At 41.5% G+C, this 22,645-nt stretch overlaps 2 protein-coding genes across 2 annotated transcripts in view; both read right to left on the bottom strand.

Moving 5' to 3' along the window:
• Positions 1-1,597: 1,597 nt before the first annotated feature.
• On the bottom strand, positions 1,598-4,512 carry LOC150041062 (toll-like receptor 13). Its single transcript, XM_090326394.1, has one exon. The coding sequence runs from the start codon at positions 4,510-4,512 to the stop codon at positions 1,660-1,662; it is 2,853 nt and encodes a 950-aa protein (XP_090182520.1). The 3' UTR covers positions 1,598-1,659.
• Positions 4,513-14,504: 9,992 nt separating this feature from the next.
• The window catches only part of Atp7a (ATPase copper transporting alpha), a 117,761-nt gene continuing 109,620 nt past the window's right edge, over positions 14,505-22,645 (bottom strand). Inside the window, exons 21-23 of the mRNA XM_090326579.1 lie at positions 22,270-22,387; positions 19,371-19,473; positions 14,505-18,461 (exon numbers count right to left, since the gene is read on the bottom strand). Of these exons, the coding sequence (XP_090182705.1) occupies positions 18,185-18,461; positions 19,371-19,473; positions 22,270-22,387 (498 nt within the window). The 3' untranslated portion in view covers positions 14,505-18,184. The remainder of the gene's footprint in view (positions 18,462-19,370; positions 19,474-22,269; positions 22,388-22,645) is intronic.

Genomic DNA, 22,645 nt, shown 5'->3' with positions numbered 1-22,645 from the left:
GATGGGCACCTGGCCCAGCTTTCAGAATGGGCAGATACCCATCTGACTCCTTATGGCTAGATGACCTGCATTTATGCCAGCTTACCCTGTCACATCATGCATGGGCTGGCTGAGCTGTACCTTTTGCTAGATCACCCCTCCCCCCCTCAAGATAAGTGCACAGGCCCATCCTATGTTTTCCCTGTCCTTTTCTCTTGATCTCTGACTGAGAAAGTCCAAAGTAGTTTTATTTTTTTTAAACAGTGATCCAGATTTTTAATACTTAGCCCCAAGTTTTAGCAGTGGAAAGAAATGCCAAGTTTCCAATGCCTTTTTGTTAAGGCAGATAACTTTATTATGCTGTAAATAGCCTTATGCATTACAAGGGTTTACAGTTACATATGTAAGATAGTGAATACATTTCTTATTGAATATTATTACCCCTTCCCATGTTTTTCTCCCACTTCCCCCCACCCCAGAATGCTACAAGCTTTTCTGATTTTTTTTTGCCAGTCCTGGGCCTTGATCTTAGGGCCTGAGCATTGTCCTTGGGCTACCACTTGAGCTACAGCACCACTTCCAGCTTTTTCTGTGTATGTGGTACCTAGGAATTGAACCCAGGTCTTTGTGCATGCTAGACAAGCACTTTACCACTAGGCCAAAATCCTGGTCCCAACTCAGGTCCTTTTTGTGCCTGGGATGGCTCTGAACCTTGATCCTCAGATCTCAGCCTACTGAGTAGCTAGGATTACAGGTGTGGCCATCACACCCAGCTAAAGACATACGTTTCAATGGGGACTTTAAGGAACTAGAACTGGTCCTCAGCTAACGATGAGTTACAATCTCTCCAAAGTCCTGTCCAAGGCTGGGAATATAGCTCAATATTACAGAGCTTGCCTAGCACCACATCTAAAATGTCCTCCCCCAAACATGTCCAGCTCTCTTTATACAGACAGAGTTGGCTAGAGCCTGCTTAAGTAGGGTTGTGTTTATTTTTGTTTTGTCAGTCTTGGGGCTTGAACTCAAAGCCTTGGTGCTATCCTTGGGCTCTTGTTCAGATCTAATGCTATACCACATTGAGCCACAGAGTCACTTCTGGTTTTCTTGTGGCTAATTGGAGAGAAGAGTCTCATGGATTTTCGTGGCTGGCTCTGAGCCTCAATCCTCAGATCTCAGCCTCTTGAGCAGCTAGGCTTACAGGCGTGAGCCACTGGCACCCAACCCTCTTTTTGCTTTTTATGATTTGTTTTGCTTTACATTTAATGAATCACATGTACTACGTTTCTATGGTTAGATCTTGAGTGCAGTTCAATCTGTTTTTCTAGAAGTTGATTTGGAGAAACTGGCTTAAGCATTTATGAGGAATCTTCTGCTCGTAGAATTACAGGAGATTCGTGTTTCATGGCTCCCCCTTAAGAAAAGGCATATTTCTTTCAGATATGTAATCCTCTAGGAGCGGGACCCTGTTCATAACGCTTCTTTCAGCAGTTCCCTTCCTCCTCCACTTGTCTGCTGGACAGTACCCAAGTGGTCCTTGGTCTGATCAGGAGCATCCTGGCCAGACCTAAACATTCTCTCTGTCTCTCTCATGTGTGTGTGTGTGTGTGTGTGTGTGTGTGTGTGTGTGTGTGTGTGTATCTACCAACAACGGTTCGAAATTAGAAGACTTCAAGTCTCCCACTAGACTTCCACTAATAGGTGTGCATTGTCTTTCTTCACATTTTTATTGTGCAGTGCATTTTTAATCCGAGCCCAGAAGAGGGGTCTCTCATGAGCACTCTCTGGCCACGTGATGAATGTCTGCCTGTTCACTAGTCTTCTGAGTCGGTGATAGCTGGATAGCTTATAGTGGGGGATGTCTTCCAGGAAGATCAACACAATCACATCCTCATAGTCATAGAACATCTTTATGCTGGCTAGCTGGACTTCCAGCTGACACCATTCGCTGTGTAGGTACTGGTTACTAACCACACACAGGGTTTTCCGGCTGGTGTTGATGGCATTCTGGATATTCTCAAAGATATCCATGCCTAGTTCAAAATCCCGGTGGTGAAGACAAAGCTTAAAGGTGGGATGGCCACCTCCTTCTAGAGCCGGGACAAGCTCTTCAAACACCCACTGCTCATCGGAGGCAGTGAAAGAGACGAAGGCATCATACAGGAACTCCTTCTCCACCCTGGGCCCTTTAGCCAGAAACCAGGCTCGAAATATATACAGCCCATACCAGAGAGATGTCATCATGTTGACACTAAACCAAGAGAAGAACATGGTCGCGAGGACCGCACTGAAAGAGCAGATGAAGCAGACCTTTTCCAGGTCAAAATTACATGTGGCCTCATCAAAATCAATCAATAAACTGTGGCTGTCTGGCTGATGACAGGGATAGCTCCTGAGGTAGGGGATGTGGACAGCCGCTGTGTGTATGGACCAGTTTCGGAACCACATGTTGGCACAGGTGCACTGAAGTTGATTCCCATAGACATCAAAGTACATCAAAGACTTCAGGTTCGCTAGAAGGCTTTGATTGATGACTTTCAAGCTGTTGAATCTTAATGAGAAGATCTCAAGGCTGCGCAAGCTAGAGAACATGCCAGGATCCAAGGTCTCTAGGTTGTTATTTTCAAGTCGCAGTATTTTCAGTTGGACAAGATTTCTGAACAAAGATGTGTTTAAATAGAGACTTCGGTCTCCAGATTTTGTTCCGGAGATATCCAACTTAGTGAGATTAATCAGGGGGTCAAATTGAAAATGGTCCAGGAAGATCATGGGATTTTTTCCCAGGAGTAACTCCTCTAAGCTAGTGAGTCCTTGGAAAAAATTGGTTGGCACCACCTGAATTCCATGTTTTTGGCCTTCTAGGTTGAGTTGTTTCAAAGACTTGAGGTTCATGAATGGAGGGAAGTGCAAGGTCCTAGTGGTTTCATATGAAATTTCATTAAAGCCGAGTTTCAAAACTTGCAGATTTTCCAGGCCCAAGAAATGGTGTGCATGAAGAGCACACAATCTGTTGTATGTCAGGTCAAGATGATGCAGGTATGGGAGGCCAGAAAAGGCTGTGTTGTCTATATTTTCCAGGAGGTTGTGGGAGAGAATAAGAGCCCGGAGCTTTCTCAGATACTGAAACGTGTGCCTCTTCAAACTCCGAATATTGTTGTACTCGAGATCTAATGTCTCTAAATTTGGCAGATGAGCAAAGGAATATCGATCAATGGTGACTATCCAACATCCAGCTAAATTGAGCTTCCTCAGGGAAGACAGGCCACAAAATGCCCTGCCGTTGAGTTCTGTGAGGCGATTTTGAGCCAGAGAGAGGGACTGCAAGCCCGTCAAAGGGGAAAATGTAAAATCTGGAAAGCTTTTAAATTGGTTGTGGCTCAGATCGAGGGTTATCAAGTTCTGGAGAGAACTCCAAGTCTGGTTGTTGACAGAAGAAAGGCGGCATTTGTTTAGCTTCAGTGTCTGGAGGCTGGCCATAGCATCAAACTCGCCATCATGGAGGTAAATCAAATCACTGCTTTGGCCCAGGTCAAGGAACAAAAGTCTGGTGCAGTTGGCAAGGTGTTTTATGCCTCTTGCATCAGTAGCATTTTTCTGAAAAACCAGCTTTTCTAGTGTGGGTAAGTTTCTGAAGAGATGACACACTGTATTCAAGTTTACATGACCACTTCTAAGCTCTCGATTACTGATGTCCATTTCCTGTAGATTCCGCAGCTGTCTGGCTACAAGCATGTCCAGGTTCACGGGTGTTCCACTCAGATTCAGGCTCTTCAGTTGGGGCAGAGTTTCTAGATGCACATTGTGGATGATTCTATGGTGATTCTGAGAGACATCCAGACTGGTCAAATTAGGCAATGACAAGGCAGAGAAATTTAATTCAATGAGTTTGTTACCACTCAGGCTCAGATGGGTCAAGAAACCCAATGACCCTGGACTGTGACCAAGGGAGAAAATACTGTTGTTCGTAAGATCCAGATATTCCAGGCGTGCAAGATGGTGGATGGCTTCCAAAACATTGGAAAAATTGCTAATATAGTTTCGAGACAGGTTCAAATATTTCAATTTGACAAGAGGGACAAAAGCACGTTTGTCAATATGGGTAATTTGATTGTGATTCAGAAGCAACGTCTCCAAATTGGACAAGCCCTCAAAAGAGGCGTTGACACTTTGAATCTTATTCTCTATTAAATTCAGAATCGTCAGGTTTTCAAGTCCCTTAAAGGCATCCTGGCTAATTTGCCAAATGGAATTCCATTCCAATCGCAAGTCCACCAGAGCAGACACATTGGTGAAGCTGTGGGGAGGAAGGAGCTGAATGTGATTCTGGGTCAGGTTGAGGTGAGTAGTGGAGGCAGGAATGTCACTTATGGCATCTGTCAAGTTGGTGATATTCTTGCCAATGCAGAACACATGGTGGAAGTCAAATTCATACTGTGTGCATTTCCGAAAGCCGTATGCCTCTGCCAGAGGCAGCAGAGAAAACCCTATGAAAGCGAGCCAGAGCTTTGGAGAAGGCACGAGGCTCTTGGAGCTCATCTTGTCAGCACCAGGTCTTGGAATTACAATATTTGAAAAACTACCCTTCAGATTTGTGAAGTTCATGTTCGAAGGAATAGTCTTTCCATGTTAACCTGGCTGCCAAGAAAAGACAATGTGTGTGATTAAGTTTTCTCTCTCCTAATAACTACTTTATAGCATTTTCAAGAAAACCAAGAAATTCTCTTCTAAAGTCATCTTCCAAAACCCAGTTCCAAACCAGTCTATGATCAGTAAAGATTCTTTCTTTCTTTCTTTCTTTCTTTCTTTCTTTCTTTCTTTCTTTCTTTCTTTCTTTCTTTCTTTCTTTCTTGCTCCCTCTCTCTCTCTCTCTCTCTCTCTCTCTCTCTCTCTCTCTCTCTCTCTCTCTCTCCTTCCTTCCTTCCTTCCTTTTTCTTCCTTTCTTGCCAGGCCTGGGGCTTGAACTGGAGTTATAACTCAATTTATTTATTTTTTTGGTCATGGGACTTGAACTCAGGGCCTGGGCACTATCCTTGAACACTTTTTGCTCCAGACTAGCACTCTGCCACTTTAGGTACAGTTCCACTTCTGGCTTTTTCTATATTTGTGATTCCGGGGACTCGAACCCAGGGCATCATGCATGCTAGGCAAGCATACTACCATCAGGCTACACTCCCAGCCTTGTGATTGCGGTTCTTAATGTACTATGTGAAGCTGTTTCTTTTATCTTCTTTTCCCCTTAAGGTTTATCTCATGTGGTTACTGTATCTGTCTTTGGTATCTGGTATACTGTATATTTGTTTATTCAAAAAAAAGAAGGGAAGGAGAAAACAAGATGAGTGGGAGGACGTAGGGGAGGGAAAGTGGGAGAAAAACATGGGAAGAGGTATCAGTGTTCAAGAAGTAATATACCCACTACCTGATGAATGTAACTATGACCTCTCTGTACATCACCACAATAAAAAAAATTTAAAAAGAACTTTGCATTTAAATAACTTTTTTAAAATTTTTGATTGTTATTATAAAGTGATATACACAGGGGTTATAGTCACGTAAGTCAGGTGAACAGTACATTTCTTTTTGGACAACCTCACTCCTTCCCTTGTAGTCTCCCAGGTTTTTGGAAAAAAATTAAAATGAAAGTCAATAATCTGTACTTCACAAGGTTATTTGAGGTACTCCATGAAATAATGTTGGGGAAATTGTCTGACCTAGGTTTAACATGTAGGTTCTCAACAAATGGAAATCCTTGTTAGGACTTAAAGTGCACATGTGCATACGTGTGTGTGTGCACTTGCATAGGGATTTGAACTCTGGGCCTAGGGAATGTTCCTTAGCTTTTCTTGCTCAAAGACAGTGCTATAGCACCATAGCTTCATTTTCAGATTTTTCATGGTTCATTGGACCAATAAGAATCTCTTAGAGTTTCCTGCCCAGACTGAACTCAAACTGTAGTGCTCAGACCTCAGCCTTTTGAATATTTAGGATGACAGGTGATCCCATTAATTTTCCTAGCATCCTTCAAAATCATTGTGAAAAGGGGCAGAAACTAAGGGACTGTTGGCAAGAGTTCTGAGGGACATTGTTTTTTGTTTTGCCAGTTCTGGGGCTTGAACTCAGGGTCAGGGCTCTGTCCTTGAGGTTGCTCAAGGCTAGCACTCTACCAGTTGATCCACAGCACTACTTATAGCTTTTTCTGTATATGTGGTATTGAGTAATTGAACCCAGGGCTAAGGCAAGCACTCTACCACTTGAGCCACAGCACCACTTCCAGCTTTTTCTGTGCATGTGGTACTGAAGAATCAAACCCAGGTCTTTGTATATGCTAGACAAGCACTCTACCTCTAGCTACACTACTGACCCCAGCAGGCAATTTTGACCCTAATACTCTCAGAGACACATAAAATGGAGAGCAATATGGTTTAGCTCCCAAGACCTGTCCAGCAACTTCTCAGGTCTACCAATGGCAGTCCCTGGGTAACGTTTTCGTTGTTTTGAACAGTTTCATGACTCCTAGGAAAGTCAACAGTTAAAACTCCTGACTCACATACATAAGGGTGTGGTCCTTCAAGCCATTCCCCCACTTGTGGAAAGGCATCTTGTGAGTCTCAGGGGAAAGCTGGTTGTGAGTCAAAGTATTTATTTTTGGTTTTGTTTTTGATTACTCTAGGCTGTCTTTGTGGAAATGAAACTCAATGCTTTTACTGCTCTTCTTAGAAATGTCTTTTTTTTTGTCAGTATTGGGGCTTGAGTTCAGGGCCTGGATGCTGTCCCCATGCTTTTATTTTGCTAAAAGCTAATGCTCTGTCAGTTGATTCACAGCTCCACTACCAGCGTTTTAGTGATTAACTGGACATAGGAGTCTCACAGACTTTCCTGCCTGGGCTGGTTTTGAAACTTAATCTTCAGATCCCTGTTGAGTAGCTGGGATTACAGGTGTGAGTCATCAATGTTCTGATGAAGTAAGTTACTTTAAAGAAAAAAAAACTTTTTTTGAGGGCTGGGAGTATGGCCTAGTGGTAGAGTGCTTGATACCACATACACAGAAAAAGCTGAAGTGGTGCTGAGGCTCAAGTGGTAGAGCTCTAGCCTAGAGGAAAGTCCAAAAACAGTGCTCAGGCCCTGAGCTCAAGCCCAGGACTGGCAAAAAAAAAAGAAAAGAAAAGCTGTACGTGGTACTGTAGCTCAAGTGGTAGAGGGCTACAGTGCCCAAGCCCTGACATCAAACCCAGGACTTGCAATACACACACACACACACACACACACACACACACACACACGCGCGCGCGCGCGCGCGTGTGTGTACACCTTGATCCCTAATTCCTAGTAATGCTATCTAGTATACACAGTATAATTGCTGGAAAGCAGTGAGCTCCTGTAAACTTCCCTGGGTAACACTGAGATGCAATCAAGAGTCAAGGAAAAGAGCACACCTGTGAGAAGCCTGGGCACACATTCCTCTTGCTCATCTTCTCATACTCATATTGTCTCTAAAATAGAGACTGTCTCTCTTGACAATTGGCAAAATCTCAAGATGACTGCTGTAAGCTCATAGGAAAAGTGACCCAAAGCCAAAGGCCTCTTCTTCCTTATATTTCCTCTTTTTTGGCTTAGAGTGGGGTAGAAGTAGGCGGTGGTGTGCAGATGTGCCAAGGTCTTGTTGGGTGTGTAGTGCAAAAGAAAACAGGTTTCTAGGGGGAAAAAACTTCATTTTCTATCCACTGCCAATTCTTCCAGATTTCTTGCTGTCTGGGAGATCTTGGTCTTGCTCAGTTGGGTCCAGCCCTGGACTGGGTAAAATTCCATACAGACTGCCTGAAATGGCTCAGGAAGCAGACAGGGTGGGGTGGGAGAGTCTGTCTCCTCATTCCTTCCTGAAAATGGCCAGCTTTATTTTCATCTAGGTCAACTGTGAGCATCCCCCGGGTATTTCCTTCCTCTGTTACTTCTTCATTCCATTGCCTGTTTGATGGAATTTCCCAAATTGTCCCACACTTGCTTGAGTTTAGGAGTCAAACTTTTGTAGTTGCTGGCCAAGCCAGACACCAGTGGCTTACACTTGTAACTACTCAGGACTCAGGTCTGAGAATCAGGACTCAGAGCCAACCATGGCAGGAAAGTCCATGAGACTCTTATCTCCAATTAGCCACCAAAAAGTTGAAAGTGGAGCTGTGGCTCAAGTGGTAGAGCACTAGCCTTGAGCATAAAAGTTTAGGGACAGTGCTCAGGCACCATTACTGGTATATTCATACAACACTAACGCTGGCCAAGAGAAACTTGTGAGAAGACAGAACTCTGAAGTACCAAACCATCAAGAACTGATCTCAGGCAAGTCCTGCTAGGTGAAAAGACACCTTAAAACCCATGCATGGATCTCTGCCTGCCATTGGTAGACCTGAGAAGTTGCTGGACAGGTCTTGGGAGCTAAACCATATTGCTCTCCATTTTATGTGTCTCTGAGAGTATTAGGGTCAAAATTGCCTGCTGGGGTCAGTAGTGTAGCCTAGAGGTAGAGTGCTTGTCTAGCATATACAAAGACCTGGGTTTGATTCTTCAGTACCACATGCACAGAAAAAGCTGGAAGTGGTGCTGTGGCTCAAGTGGTAGAGTGTTAGCCTTGAGCAAGCTCAAGGACTCAGAGGCCCTGAGTTCAAGCCTGGCAAAAAAAGATTGCCTTCTGCCTGGAGACACACTTTTCTTTCACAGCCTATTGCTTCTTGCATTTAAACCCTGGGACCACAAGCAGAGACAGTGCAGAAAAAGATGAAAGCAAACCCCAATATTGTTGCAGTAACTTCATAAAGTCTTTGTGTGTAGAGAAAACACTTTCTGCAGGGGTCTGGAAGTTTGGAGCAAGGCCCCCAGGGAACGTTATCTTTTAACTTTTTGAATACTCTCACTTTTACTATGCATACTTTCTTGTCAGTTGTAGGGCTCGAACTTGGGCCTGGGCACTGTCCCTGAACTATTTTGTTCAAGGCTAGTACTCTTTGAGCTACAGAACCACTTTGTTTTCTGGTGGTTAATTAGAAGTAAGAGTCACACTGACTTTCATGCCCAGGCTGGCTTTGAACCTCTATCCTCAGATCTCAGGCTCTTGACTAGCTAGGGTTATAGACATGAGCCACTGGCACCTGGCTTACATATACTCATGTGAGTTTTTTTCCTCATTTTTTCTTTTTGTATGTTACTATGCTTTGAACTCATGGCCTTGTGCTTGCAAGACACTACTACTTAAGCCATGCCTCCAGCTTTTTTTGACCTTGTTATTTTAAAGATAAGGTCTCACTTTTTGCTCAAGCTATCCTGGATTGTGATCCTCTTATTTATATTTTCCATCACAGCTGGTATAATGGGTGTATAGCAGCAAACCCAGCGTTTGTTTATTTTACAGTACTAGGGAATAAACTTAGGGCCAGCACATTGCCCTTGAGCTTTCTCAAGGCTAGCTACTACCTTGAGTCACAGCACCACTTCCTGGTTTTTGTCTGTATGTCGTACCAAGGATTTGAACCCAGGACTTCATTTCATGTATGCTAGGCAAGCACTCTACCACTAGGTTTCACTCCCAGCCCTGTCACTTTTCTTTAATTGTGTGCTCTCATGCTCGCTCTCTCTCTCTCTCTCTCCACCCCCACCCCGCGCACCTTGCCTGGTGAATCTCAGATCTCAGCCTCCTGAGTTGCTCGATTTACAGGCATGAGCCACCAGCGTGTAACTTAGATGCTTTTCTTAAATTTGTGCATAACTCCTTTCCTCCTCTCCTGGATCTGCTAGAAGGCCATTACATTTTTCAGTCTGCACTACAAGAGAAATTCCAGAGAGAAGAAAAAAGGTAAAATGGCAGAGAAAGGGCTGGAGTATTGTGATAGCTCCTTGTGGAGACAGGGAGGGATGCTGGCAGCCTCCACTTTAGTTCTCTCCTGCAGAATTCAGAGTAAGAGGCCTGTGCATGATCTGTCAAGAACATGGTTATAGCTAGGGAATTCAGAGAGGTAATGCCTTTTTAAAAAAAATCTAGCTGGGCACAGTGGCTCACGCCTGTTATCCTAGCTACTCAGGAGACTGAGATCTGAGGATCACTGTTCCAAGCCAGCCCAGGCACTAAAAACTGTGAGACTCTTATCTCCAATTAATAACTAAAAAAAAACTGGAAATGGGGCTGTGGCTCCAGGGGTAGGGTGGTAGTCTTGTGCAGAAGAGCTCAGAGACAACGCCCAGGCCTAGGGGTAGGGCAGTAGCCTTGAGCTGAAGAGCTCAGGGACAGTACCCAGCCCGAGTTCACACCCCAAGACCCCCCCACACACAAAAAACCACAGCCAGGCACCAGTGGATCATACCTGTAATCCTGATTACTCAGAAGACTGTAATCTAAGGATTGCAGTTCAAAGCCAGCCTGGGTACTAAGGTTGTTAGACTCTTATCTCAAATTAACCACCAGAAAACTGGAAGTGGTGCTGTGGCTCAAGGGGTAGGGTTGTAACCTTGAGGCGAAGAGCTCAAAGACAGCACCCATGCCCATAATTAAAGCCCCATGACTGATCAAAAAAAAAAAAAAGGAAAGAAAAAGAAAAAGCTGGAAGTGGCATTGGGGTCATGTGGTAGATTGCTAGCCTTGAGCACAAATGCTGAGAAAGTGCTCAAGCCTGAGTTCAAGCCCCAGAACCCCCCACCCCCCCACAGGAATATGAAGATTTAAAAAAATCTGAAATATAGTATAGGGTGCTATTGTGATGAGAAAAGATAGCATGTAATATCTTTTGTTTTGTTTTTTTTTTTGCCAGTCCTGGTGACTGAACTCAGGGCCTGACCATTGTCCTTGGAGTTTCTCAAGGCTAGAGCTCTACCACTTGAGCCACAGCACCACTTCGGGCTTTTTCTATGTATGTGGTACTGAGGAATCGAACCCAGGTCTTCATGCATGTTAGACAAGCACTCTACACTACACTAAACTCCCAGGTCCCATATGTAATATCTTAAACATGCTTACCCTTGTTATTCTCTGAACTCATTGGGAAAAAAAGGAGACTAGAAAGCCTGCAGAGATGTGTAACCTATGGTAAATATAAAAGAACAGTGCATTGGTGGATGCCAGTTGCTCATGCCTATAATCTTAGCTATCAGGACACTGAAATCTGAGGATTGCAGTTCACAACCAGTGTAGGAAGGAAAGTGTGTGACACTTTTCTTTAATTACCAAAAAGGTAGAGGTGGAGCTATGGCTCAAGTGATAGAATGCCAACCTTGAGCAAAAAAGCTAAGGGAGACTGTCCAGGCCCTGAGTTCTAGCCAAAATACTGACACAATTTTAAAAAAAGAAAGAAAAAGAACATTGCAGAGATATTTTTGTAAAATGTACTAAAACTAAAACCTATAAAAGTAAAGCTCCCACCGGGTGGTGGCTAACGTCTGTAATCAAACTACTCAGGAGGCTGAGATCTGAGGATCAAGGTTCAAAGCCAGCCTGGGCACAAAAGGACCTGAGACTCTTACCTCCAATTAACCTCAAGAAAACAGGGAGTGGGACTTGGCTCAAGGGTAGGGCAGTAGCCTTGAAATGAAGAGCTCAGGGCAGCACCCAGGCTGAGTTCAAGCCTCATTACCCACCAAAACATAAAGAAAGAAAGAAAGAAAGAAAGAAAGAGAGAGAAAGAGAGAGAGAGAAAGAAAGAAAGAAAGAAAGAAAGAAAGAAAGAAAGAAAGAAAGAAAGAAAGAAAGAAAGAAAGCAAGCAAGCAAGCAAGCAAGCAAGCAAGCAAACAAGCTAGCTTCCCAGGCACTGGTGTCTCATATCTCTTTTCCTCCCTCCCTCCCTCCCTCCCTTCCTTCTTTCCTTCCTTTCTTTCTTTTTCTTTCTTTCTTTTGTGGATCATGGGGCTTGAATTCTGGGCCTGGGTGTTGTCCCTGAGCTCTTCAGCACAAGGCTACAGCCTTACATTGACACAGCTCCACTTCTCATTTTCTAGAGATTAATTGGAGATAAGAATCTCAAGTTCTTCACTGCCAGGGCTGGCTTTGAAGTGTGATTCTTAGATCTCAGCCTCCTTGGTAGCTAGGATTACAAGTGTGAGCCACTGTGCCCAGCTTCACATATTTAATCACAGCCACTCAGAAGGCTGAGAATTTGAGGGACCATAGGTCCAGGCCAGCCTAGGTAGAAAAGTCCAAAGACTCCCAAAATAACCAGCAAAAAGCCAGACTAGAGGTATGGTTCAAGTGCTAGGACGCCAGCCTAGCAAGCAGTGGGCCTTGAGTTCAAACCCCAGTTCCACCCCCTTGTAAGAAAAAAGAGACAGAAAATACAAGACAAAAATCTAAAATTATGAATTATTGAGATTTATAGAATTAGTTAAAAGTTTTAGTCTATGATATCAGTTAAGAAAGGAAGAAAACATCCATTATACTGTTACTTACAGTGAAGAAGATCTGCCCAATTTGTAATTTGTGTCTGCTTTTCTGTCAAGAAAACGAGTTCCCATAGAAATAAGGAAATAAAAGTACAGAAATTTGGGGGAGCACTGGTAGAAAAAGGCAGGAAATGTCTCAATATTTGAAAGGAAATAGCTTCCTTTTTTTTTTCAAACAGAGAGCTTGGAGCCAGATCCTGGTAAAATTATCTAAAGTATTAAAAAGACAGCCATGTAATAGAATAAAATAGTGTTTGGGCTTTATCAAGGCTAGAGCTCTACCACTTGAGACATAGAACCACTTCTGGCTTTTTCTATGTATGTGAATTGAAAAATCAAACCCAGGTCTTTGTGCATGATAGGCAGACAAAAACTCTCAGCCCAATCTTTCTCGGGCTTGAGCTCAGGGCCTGAGCACTGTCCTTGGCCTTTCTCAAGGCTAGAGCTCTACCGCTTGAGCCTCAGCACCACTTCCGGCTTTTTTGCATGTGGTACCAAGGAATTGAACCCGGGTCTTTGTGCATGCTAGGCAAGCACTCTACCACTAGGCCAAACTCCCGGCCCTCTTCCTTCCTTCTTTCCTTCTTGCTTTCCAGTTATGAGACTTAAACTCAGGACCTGGGCACTCCCTGAGCTTAATTGGAGAGAAGTGTCTCACCAACTTTCCTGCCTGGGTTGGCTTTGAACTTCAATCCTCAGATCTCACCCTCCTGAGTAGCTAGATTTATAGGCATGAGCCACCGGCGCTGGGTGAGAGTAGTTTTAACTCTTGAAATGTGTTTCTGTAGCAATATAACACAGTTACCAATACAATTAATAAGTGATAGAACTAGCGTTTTGCAGAGATCTGGTGAACTCTAAAATTGGTACTATTTCATTGACATGGGAAATTATAGTTTAAAAGAAATTATGAAGCCAGGAGCTAGTGGCTCATGCCTGTAACCCTAGCTACTCAGGAGGTTGTAAGTTCAGGATTGTGGTTCAAAGTAGCCCACGCAAGAAAGTCTGTGAGACTCTTATGTCCGATTCATCACCAAGAAGTCTGAAGTGGAGCTGTGGCTCCAGTAGTAGAGCTTATGGACAGACAGCATTCAGGTCCTGAGTTCAAGCCTAGGATCAACAAATAAATAAATGAATGAATAAATAAATAAATACATAAAGTAAGTAAATAAATAAAGGAAGGAAGGAAGGAAGGATGGCTGGCTGGCTGTAATCCTACCTGCTAACAAGGCTGAGATCTCAGAATCATGGTTCAAAGCCAACCTGGGCAGGAAAGTTCTTAGGATTCTTATCTCCAATAAACTATTCAGATAAAAAGAAATGGCACTGTGGTTCAAGTCATAGAGCACTAGCCTTGAGCACTACGAGGCTCAGGGACAGCACCCAGGCCCTGAGTTCAAGCCCCAGGACCAGCAAGAGAAAGAGTGAGGGAAAGGGAGAGGAATATAGAAAATCACCAGCTGCAAAAACAAGAACAACACAGGGACCTGCCATACCTCACATTCACAAGTAAAGTAAAACCCAAAGACATAAGCTTAGTCTGCAGCAGCAGGTAAGATGGGAGTCGGACAAAATAACAAAAGAGTCGTAAACGAGGCACTCTTTTACAACACTGTAATTATAAAGTTGAAGGCACATCCTCGGCAGAAGTATGATGAATGACATGCTTAGAGAAAACAAACTATCTTGACTGCGGATGAACATTGCACAATGCTGCCGCTGTTCGTTTGGGTACCAAGCAAACCAATCAATGCCTTAACAATAGTCCACTAAATATTTTCTAATGAAAAAGATAAGGTTGAGACACCTGGTTTTCCAGCTATGAGGCATTTCTTATTCATGCCATTAATAAAGACATTTTGATCTAAAGACAAGAATTCACACTTTGGCTGGGTGCTGGCGGCTCATGCCTATAATCCTAGCTACAGACGTAGCTATGATCTGAAGATTATAGTTCAAAGCCAGTCCAGGGAAAAACATTCTTCAGTTAAGTAGCAAAAAGCTAAAGTGGAATTGTAGCTCAAGTGGTAGAGCACCAGCCTTGAGGAAAAAAGCTAAAGGAGATTGCCTTGGCCCCTAGTTCAAGCCCCAGCAATGGCAAAACAACAACAAAACAACAAAAATAACAATCAGGCTTTGTGCTTTATCTTGTTACCCAACCCATAGTGAGAGACTTTAAAAGTAAAAACAGGGGAAGTAGCACTGTGGCTTAAGTGGTAAGAGCACAAGCTTTGAGCTGAAGAGCTTGTGGACAATGCCTTGGTGTAAAATTCAAGCTCCATGACCAAAAAAAAAAGAAAAAAGAAAAAAGAAGAAAAAAAAGGAAAGAAAAAAAAGGAAAAGCAGGTAATTATTGCATAAATCTATATTTTCATATTTGGTAAAAAATACTTTCATGGATATATTTCTCTCTCTTTATTAAGCGGAAAAGTCTCACATTGTGAAGTCAAATGCCTATGTTTGTCCTCTGTACAAGGCAAGTGAACGTAAAGGAGTTCTTTCCACTACAGGACATTCGACTAACTTTGTTATTGCAATGTTGCTACAGACAAATCAAACCCCCTCAACATTTGGTCAAGCTTGGTGTGGCTTTGCTTTGTCAGTTGGATGACTAAATGGGGCAAACCTAAAAGTAAAAAACCTTTTCTCATAAAAATGTTATAAAATCAAGAAAAAAAATACTTAAAAAATATATAGAAAAAACAAAGGGATTGATACCAAAAATGTCTTTTATTTTTTTCATGACCAGTAACCAGATGTCTCACCTCTAAAAGGTAACAAAATACAGTAAAATAAATATTAACAAAAATCATTTTAAAGTAATGGAAAAAAAACCTTTTCCTATGCATTTTTGATTTTAAGCTGTGTCCACAAAAGATATGCATACCTCATTTTTGGAAACATCAATGGTATTATATTCAGCACTCTCTATTTTGAATAATTTAAAAAAATTAAAGCACAATATAAAATTTGTTCACAAGGCATCAAATTTAACTTTCTAAAATGCTGATCCTAAACTAGGAAAATAACATTTCTATTTTCATGATTGACAACCATATCTTTCTTAGACTATAATAATAAGTGCTCTAGTGGCATTGCGATCTTTTGAAATTCAAAAGGCCTCTTTGGATATTTAAGTGAAAAGTGCCCAACGCTGAGTTTGCAGCAGCCCTAGAAATCCAAGCCTTCCTTTATCTATAGACAGAGTGCAGGGTGCTACAAAGTTAGAGGAGGGAAGAAAATTCAGATCAGTTTAAAAGATGCAAACCATCTTCCATATACATCCATTTTCCTTCTATATGGTAATGTTGGTGTATGTGTGTACAAACACACATGTATACACATATACATATGTATATGAATAAACATACACAGATGCATATTTTTAAAACGTTTACTTAAAGCTACTGAAAGCTGTGAATACAGCTTCTCTGTGAAGCTGATGAGAGTTCAAGATTACAAGAGACTGTGGTAGAGGAACGTTAAATATGGCTATTTGATAAAGTATGACTCTGGTTTTTATCTTGTTTAATGTTTTGGTAGTACTAGGTTTAAACTCAGGGCCTCGGCTTGCTACATAAGCACTCTACCACTGGAACTACCATCCCGGATGGAGTTTTTCTAAACAGCATGTTTTCTGATATTTTAAGAAATGAAACACTCTCTGGTTACTCCCAAGGCTGGAAGCTGCTAGTTTCACTGTCCTATGATATGTATATAGAGCCAAGAGGAAGGAAGGAGGATGGAAGAAGGGAAAGGAGGAAAGAAGGAGAGGCAGGCTTCTTTCCTCAATAGCTCCAGGGTGAGAAAATATCTATTAACATTTATGATATTGTATTTTCTTCTAGAAAAAGGAGTTGTGATGAGCTACTGGAATTAAGTTAAGAAACAGACATTAAAACTCCCATCTGCAAGCACAGAAGATGGCATAGGCACTGCTCCAAGAGAGTGCTTAAACATACATACACTCATTCATGCTTCATTAAAATAGGTTTGCCTTTCTAGATTAATAGCACCTTCATCAAAAAGTTTCAGTTCTCTCCTTAAGATAGCTAAGATAGAAATCAGATCCCTTCCAAATCTGAAAAGATAGCATGGAATGTTGTAAACATGGGGTATTTGTAAAAAGAGAAAAGGGGTGCAAGAGAAAGTGTCTCCTCCCTCCAGTTGATTTTAGACTCTTCCCTGGAAAAATCATATTTTTTTAAATATTTAGTACTATTCTCAAAGGAAGAAACTTAAATCTAAATATAAATCCTATGTTAGGAATTTCCTCAGGAGTTCTCTTGGTTTACCTTTTCTGCATAGGAACTCCACTTTGGACCAACAAGGAAATGTAACTAGTCATAGAAGTACCAAATCTCCATCCAGTGTACTGGTTTCCAGACAGTCACAGGGAAATTTCTAAATCTATATGGCAACTGGAAGTCACAAGTCCTTAAATCTGCCAACCTTACGAACTAGTCAAGTGCAAATGTTTTAAATGAGAATCTCATCTTATTTGACTAAAAAGTATCAAAATCTGTGGAAATTGTAATTTCTGTATTACAGTTTACTGGGCTTTGTTATTTCATAAAAAAGCAACTTTGTGTTCATTATTTTAAAATGTCATTTTGACAAGTTATGTACTAAATCATATATACTAGCCAAGTGATTATGTTCTAGATAAAAAGATAAATTTAGTGAACTCAGGTTAGTTTTATATAACCTGTGTATGTTAAAGATAGTAGTGTTAATCTTAAAAATCTTTTTGAGTAAAAGAAGCTCAAAGTGTTAACTTTCTGGAGTGAAACCGATGGACAGACAACACAAAGAATAACTTAAAGACTTTAAATCACCAGGAGTGAAGTGTGAGCTAGCACAGAGGTAGGGAGGTTTTATAAATCTTTACAACAATGGAAAAAATGGGAGGCAAGCAACACTGCAGATCCTTAAAGTCTTTGGAGCTGCAAGAAAATGTTTCAAAAAACAAAGACACATATTGTCAGTTTTGAGGGGCTCTGTTTATACTTTCTTTTGAGGCAGGGTCTTGTATTATAGCCTCAAACTCATGCTGTTTCTGCCTTAATCTCTGGAGTGATTACTGTCAGTTTTTTTTTCTGTGACACTGATGATTGAACCAGGGCCTCAAGCATACTCACAAGTGCTCTGCCACTTATGCCATGCCACCCCCCAGTCCCTGATGTCAGTTATTTTTATCAATGAAAAACCATCTAACTTGGCTTACTTGAAGGAAGACAACAAAAGACAACATCTTAAGAAACTGCAAGATCAAGGACATAGGAAAATAAAGGACAAAGAAACCTACAATAAATAAGGCACGTCTACTTTCAAACAGTTTTAACTATTTTCCTTCTAAAACTACATGTGTTCAACAGTGCTTTCAAAGGCATTGCCCCAGTAGGCCAAGGATACAGGCTCAAAAATATCCCTAAAGTTATTCTCTCCAATCTAAAGATTTCACAATACCCTCTCTTTGGGCCTTTTATTTTGGTCAATGAAAAAAAATCTATTCCTTTAGCAGCCACTGGGCAAGCTCTAATCAATTGTCTTGTTTTCAGTTGCACTGCTCTACCCTTAGTCTGTCATTAGTGAAAACAAAACATGCTGGTAACTCATTTTGATAAAGCTAGGTTCAGAACTTGTGTCCTGAAGGTGATATTGTTTCCCCCATGTAACAATTGCATTTAGTAATCTAGGAGCCAGAAACCAACATAAAGTCCTTCTACAAGATTTTGAAAAGCCAAGGTGATGTGCTGAATGTCAGTGCATAACAATTTCAACAGCAGCCTTCTCTGGCGCCTTCTATAACGTGGTGTCGTCATCTTCCCTGAAGTCCCCCACCAGAAGGGAGTGCTTGTCTGCTTCACTGGTCACCACGCTGTTTAGGGAACGTTTATCAGACAGTAGTGAGTTTATGGAGGCTCTGCTGTAATTAACGATCCGGTCCAGCAAACCCAGTTTAGGAGAATTTCTTGAGGTGTCATCTATCCCAACATGAATGCTGATTTCTGAAGGGCTCTTCTGTCCTAATTGGCTCCGGGCAGGCAGCACATAATTCTCATAACTGGGTTTCCTATATCTGGGCACATGCAAAAGGGCACTAGTTTAAAAGAAGCAAATGGAAACCATATACTTGTTATATGAACAAAGGAAAAAGATTTGCTTGGAATGAAATGAACAAAGGCAGTCACTGTGAGGGAAGTAGCTTGAAATGGATTGTGTGGAGTTGTAATGATCAGATATCCTAATTCTCAGTCAGGTGGGATCCAGTGGCTCATGCCTATAATCCCAGCTACTCAAAGGGCTAAAATACAAGGATCGCAGTTCACAGTTTGAAACCAGCCCAGGCAGAAAAGTCCCCCTGAGACTCTTACCTCCAACTAGCAGAAAGCCAGGAGTGGCACTGTGGCTCAAAGCTGTAGAGTGCTAGCCCTGAGCAAAAATGCCCAAAGACAGTGCTTGGGCTAATGACCAATAAGAACAACATAGCTCAATTTTTATAAGGAGCTAGCAAATTATAACTCATATTACTGTTTGGGCTTTTTTTTGGTTCTGGTCCTGAGGCTTGAACTCAGGGCCTAAGGGTTGTCCCTGAGCCTCTTTCCTGAAGGCTTGGGCTCTACCACTTGAGTCATACCTTCACTTCAGTCTTTTTGGTGGTTAATTGGAATGAAGAGTCTTACATACTTTCCTGCCCAGGCTGGCTTCAAACCACGGTTCTCAGATAATCAGCCTCCTGAGTAGCTAAGATTTTATGCATGAGCCACCAGTACCCAGCATGGGCTTATTATTAATCAATACAAAAACAAAATATTCCAAGTCCAGTTGTGGACGAATCAAGGTATATGAAAGCTGAGCCTGGTGGCACAGGCCTATAATCCCAGCACTTGGAAGGTTGAGGCAGAATTGAGTTCGAGGCTAGCCTGGAGCACACAGTGAAACCCCATCTCCAAAAAAAGTAGCAACATGAGCAAGCCATCATACTTACAGTTTGAGGAAGAGAGAAGAGAGGACTACAGAAACTGATGATGCGGCCATTGCTGCAGATCCCATCCACGGTTGCAAAACCAAACCAATGGGCATAAACACCCCTAGGAAACAAGCTTGGATTAGCTAGAGTAGGCAGTATTAAAGACATGATCAATGTCTTTCTAACTTAAGCAAATCATTTCTTCAGTATTTGATTCTCTTGGTTGAGGAGATTGGTGGTTGCTGCCAATTTTTCATTAATGAAGTATAGGCATGAACATTCTGGTATACATCTCCCAGACCACATTTTGAGAATTTCTTTGTGCATGCTAGGTGAATAACTCTACCACTAGGCTACACTCCCCATCCCTCTAAGTATTTTGCTAGTTAATTAGAGATGGAGTCTCTCAGACTTTTTTTTTGCCTTAGCTGGCTTTAAAACATGATCTTGGGTTGGGATTGTGGCCTAGTGGTAGATTACTTGCCTAGCATGCACAAAGCCCTGAGTTTGATTCCTCAGTATCACATACACAGAAAAAGGCAGAAGTGGTACTGTGACTTAAGTGGTAGAACACTAGCCTTGAGCGAAAGTGCTCAAGGACAGTACCCAGACCATAAGTTCAAGCTCCAGGACTGGCAAAAAAAAAAAAACACGATCTTCTAGGTTTCAGTCTCTATTAGTGAGGAGTGTATGCATATACCACCCTGCACCTAGCTGGTAATTCTTTTTTTTTTTTTTTTTGCCAGTCGTGGGCTTGAGCTCAGGGCCTGAACACTATCCTTGGACTTTCTCAAGGCTAGAGCTCTACTACTTGAGCCTCAGCACCACTTCCGGCTTTTTTCTATGTATGTGGTACCAAGGAATCGAACCTGGGTCCTCATGCATGCTAGGCAAGCACTTTAACCACTAGGCCAAACTCCCGGCCCCCTAGCTGGTAATTCTTACAGTGAATTTTATATGTTCATCTATTTTCTATTTTTTTTGTGCCAGTCCTAGGGCTTGAGTTCAGGGGCTGAGCATTGTCCTTGGGCTTTCTCAAGGCTAGAGTTCTACCACTTGAGCCACAGCACTACTTCTGGCTTTTTCTATGTGTGTTGTACCGTGGATCGAAACCGAGTCTTTGTGCATGCTAGGCAAACACTCATTACTAGGCTAAACTCCCAGCCCCTATTTTCTATTTTTCTACAGTAATCATGTATTATTTGTATAATTTTGTTAAAAGTCACTTGGTCAGTTGAGTATGCTTTGTGCTCAGGACAATGAAGCAGGAGTACTGAGAGTTGAAGGCCAACCTAGGTTACACAGCATATTCAAGGGAACTTTGAAGTGCAAAGGGAGACTGCCTCAGAAAACCAAAATAAAATAATGTCTTTGTGTGTAGGTTGTGGGGCTTGAACTCTGGGCCTGGGTGCTGTCCCTGAGCTCTTCAGCTCAAGCTACCACCCTACCCCTTGAGCCACAGCACCACTTCCAGTTTTCTAGTGGTTAATATTGGAGATAAGAGTCTCATGTTTAGATTCCAGGCTGGCTTTGAACCGTGATCCTCAGATCTCAGCCTCCTGAGTAGCTAGGATTACAGCCATGACCCACCTCACCAGACCCAGCCAAAACAATTTTTTAAAAAATTATTTGGAAAATATATTTAAAAAATCTATTAATTACAATAAAAATATATTTAAAAAATTACTTGGGCACTGGTGGCTCATGCCTATAATGAGCTACTCAGGATGCTGAGATCCAAGGATTGTGGTTTAAAGTTAGCTTGGGCAGAAAAGGCCCTGAGACTCTTATCTCCAATTAACTACTCAGAAAAAGCCAGAATTGGTGTTGTGGCCCAAGTGATAGATTGCTATCCTTGAGAACAAAGAAGCTCAGGGACAGCACCTAGGCCCTGAGTTCAAGCTACAGTACCGGCACTAAAAAAAAAAAAAATCAAAACAACAACAACAACAAAAAAACGAACAATAAAAGCCACTTGTTCTACCAATGAGTCTTACTAGATTTATATTGTGTTTTTGCTCTTTTCCTATTTGTATTTATTTACGTCTCTTTATTGGCAGTTTTGTAGCTATTTTCATGTCATTTCTTGTCTTTCTGTGGCTCTTAAGCCAGAGAAAATAAAAAAGGAAGTGGTAACCATTTCTCTGGCTATTATTTAATTTTCCCAAGTCTCTAGATTCAAGACACTCTCAGATACTTAATAAACAATTTTAAATATTTATTGTCCATATTCCTTTATATAATGTCTCTTAATCATCTTTCAGCCTAAAAGAATACCTGTTGATTATGACAGATATTAACAGAGAACAGAAAATTTTTTGTGTGCTATGGTCACAAGTAAATAGCAAGACACAAGTTGAAACAAAGCAAAAAAGACTGGAAGAAAATACATAACACTAACAGTGGTTTCCTTTGGATAGTGAAGTTAAAGGCAACTGTTCAGCAAAATGTAAACTAGTATGTAAATATATACATGTATGTATGTATATGGAGAAACAGATAAAGCAATACCAACTGGTAATTTTAGGTGAAGTTTAGACAGATTTCTATGGCACTTTTAAATTTTTTTGGCAGTAGTGGGGTTTGAACTTAATGCCTTGTACTTGCTAGGCAAGTGGTCTACCAATTGAGCCATGTCCCCCACTCCTTTCATATATCTTTTGATGTAGGTTTGACATTTTTCAAATTATAAACTGAAAGGAAAAAGAAGAAAAGAAAGGCTTATCAGTATACTTATAGATTCTTCAAGTTATAATGGGACACTGCTGAAAATGACGATTGATTTTTACCATTACTTCTTACCACACCAGCAGACTACCTCCCATGAAACTAAACTCAAATGAAGAACAATGCTTCCAATACAGTATGTTTCTAATGACTTCAGTGAATAAAACAGTAAAGGTTATGAATCACATACCAGCAGCTATGGGAATTCCAATCAGATTATAAATTAGAGCAAAGACAAAATTTATGCGAATCCTCTTGACAGTCTTTCTTGATAAGTCAATACTTGCCACAACATCCAGAAGATCATTCTGAGAACAGAAATATTTGTGGAATTAGTGAGAGGCTCGACCTTTACTAGAAACCTTGAGGACATTCTGTACTTTAGGGGAATTTAAGAACTCACTGCAAATCTCAGATATACATTGAGCCTCCTTGAGAGACATTCTTAGAAATTTTCCTCAGTGTTCTGAAAACACTTTTAGGGTTGTTGGCTGGTACAAGGATTAAATCTCATTAACAAAACCTCAGCAAATACTTGTCTCAGATGATCATATTACAAACATTGA

Source organism: Megascapheus bottae, chromosome X, assembly GCF_031878675.1.
Source record: "Megascapheus bottae isolate mThoBot1 chromosome X, mThoBot2.hap1, whole genome shotgun sequence".
NCBI lineage: Eukaryota > Metazoa > Chordata > Mammalia > Rodentia > Geomyidae > Megascapheus > Megascapheus bottae.
The sequence above is the reverse complement of the archived record's forward strand: the minus strand, read 5'-3'. Positions and strand labels throughout refer to the sequence as shown.

Coding starts and splice junctions, on each gene's coding strand:
- LOC150041062 (XM_090326394.1), bottom strand. CDS start 4,512: ATGAGCTCCAAGAGCCTCGTGCCTTCTCCAAAGCTCTGGCTCGCTTTC.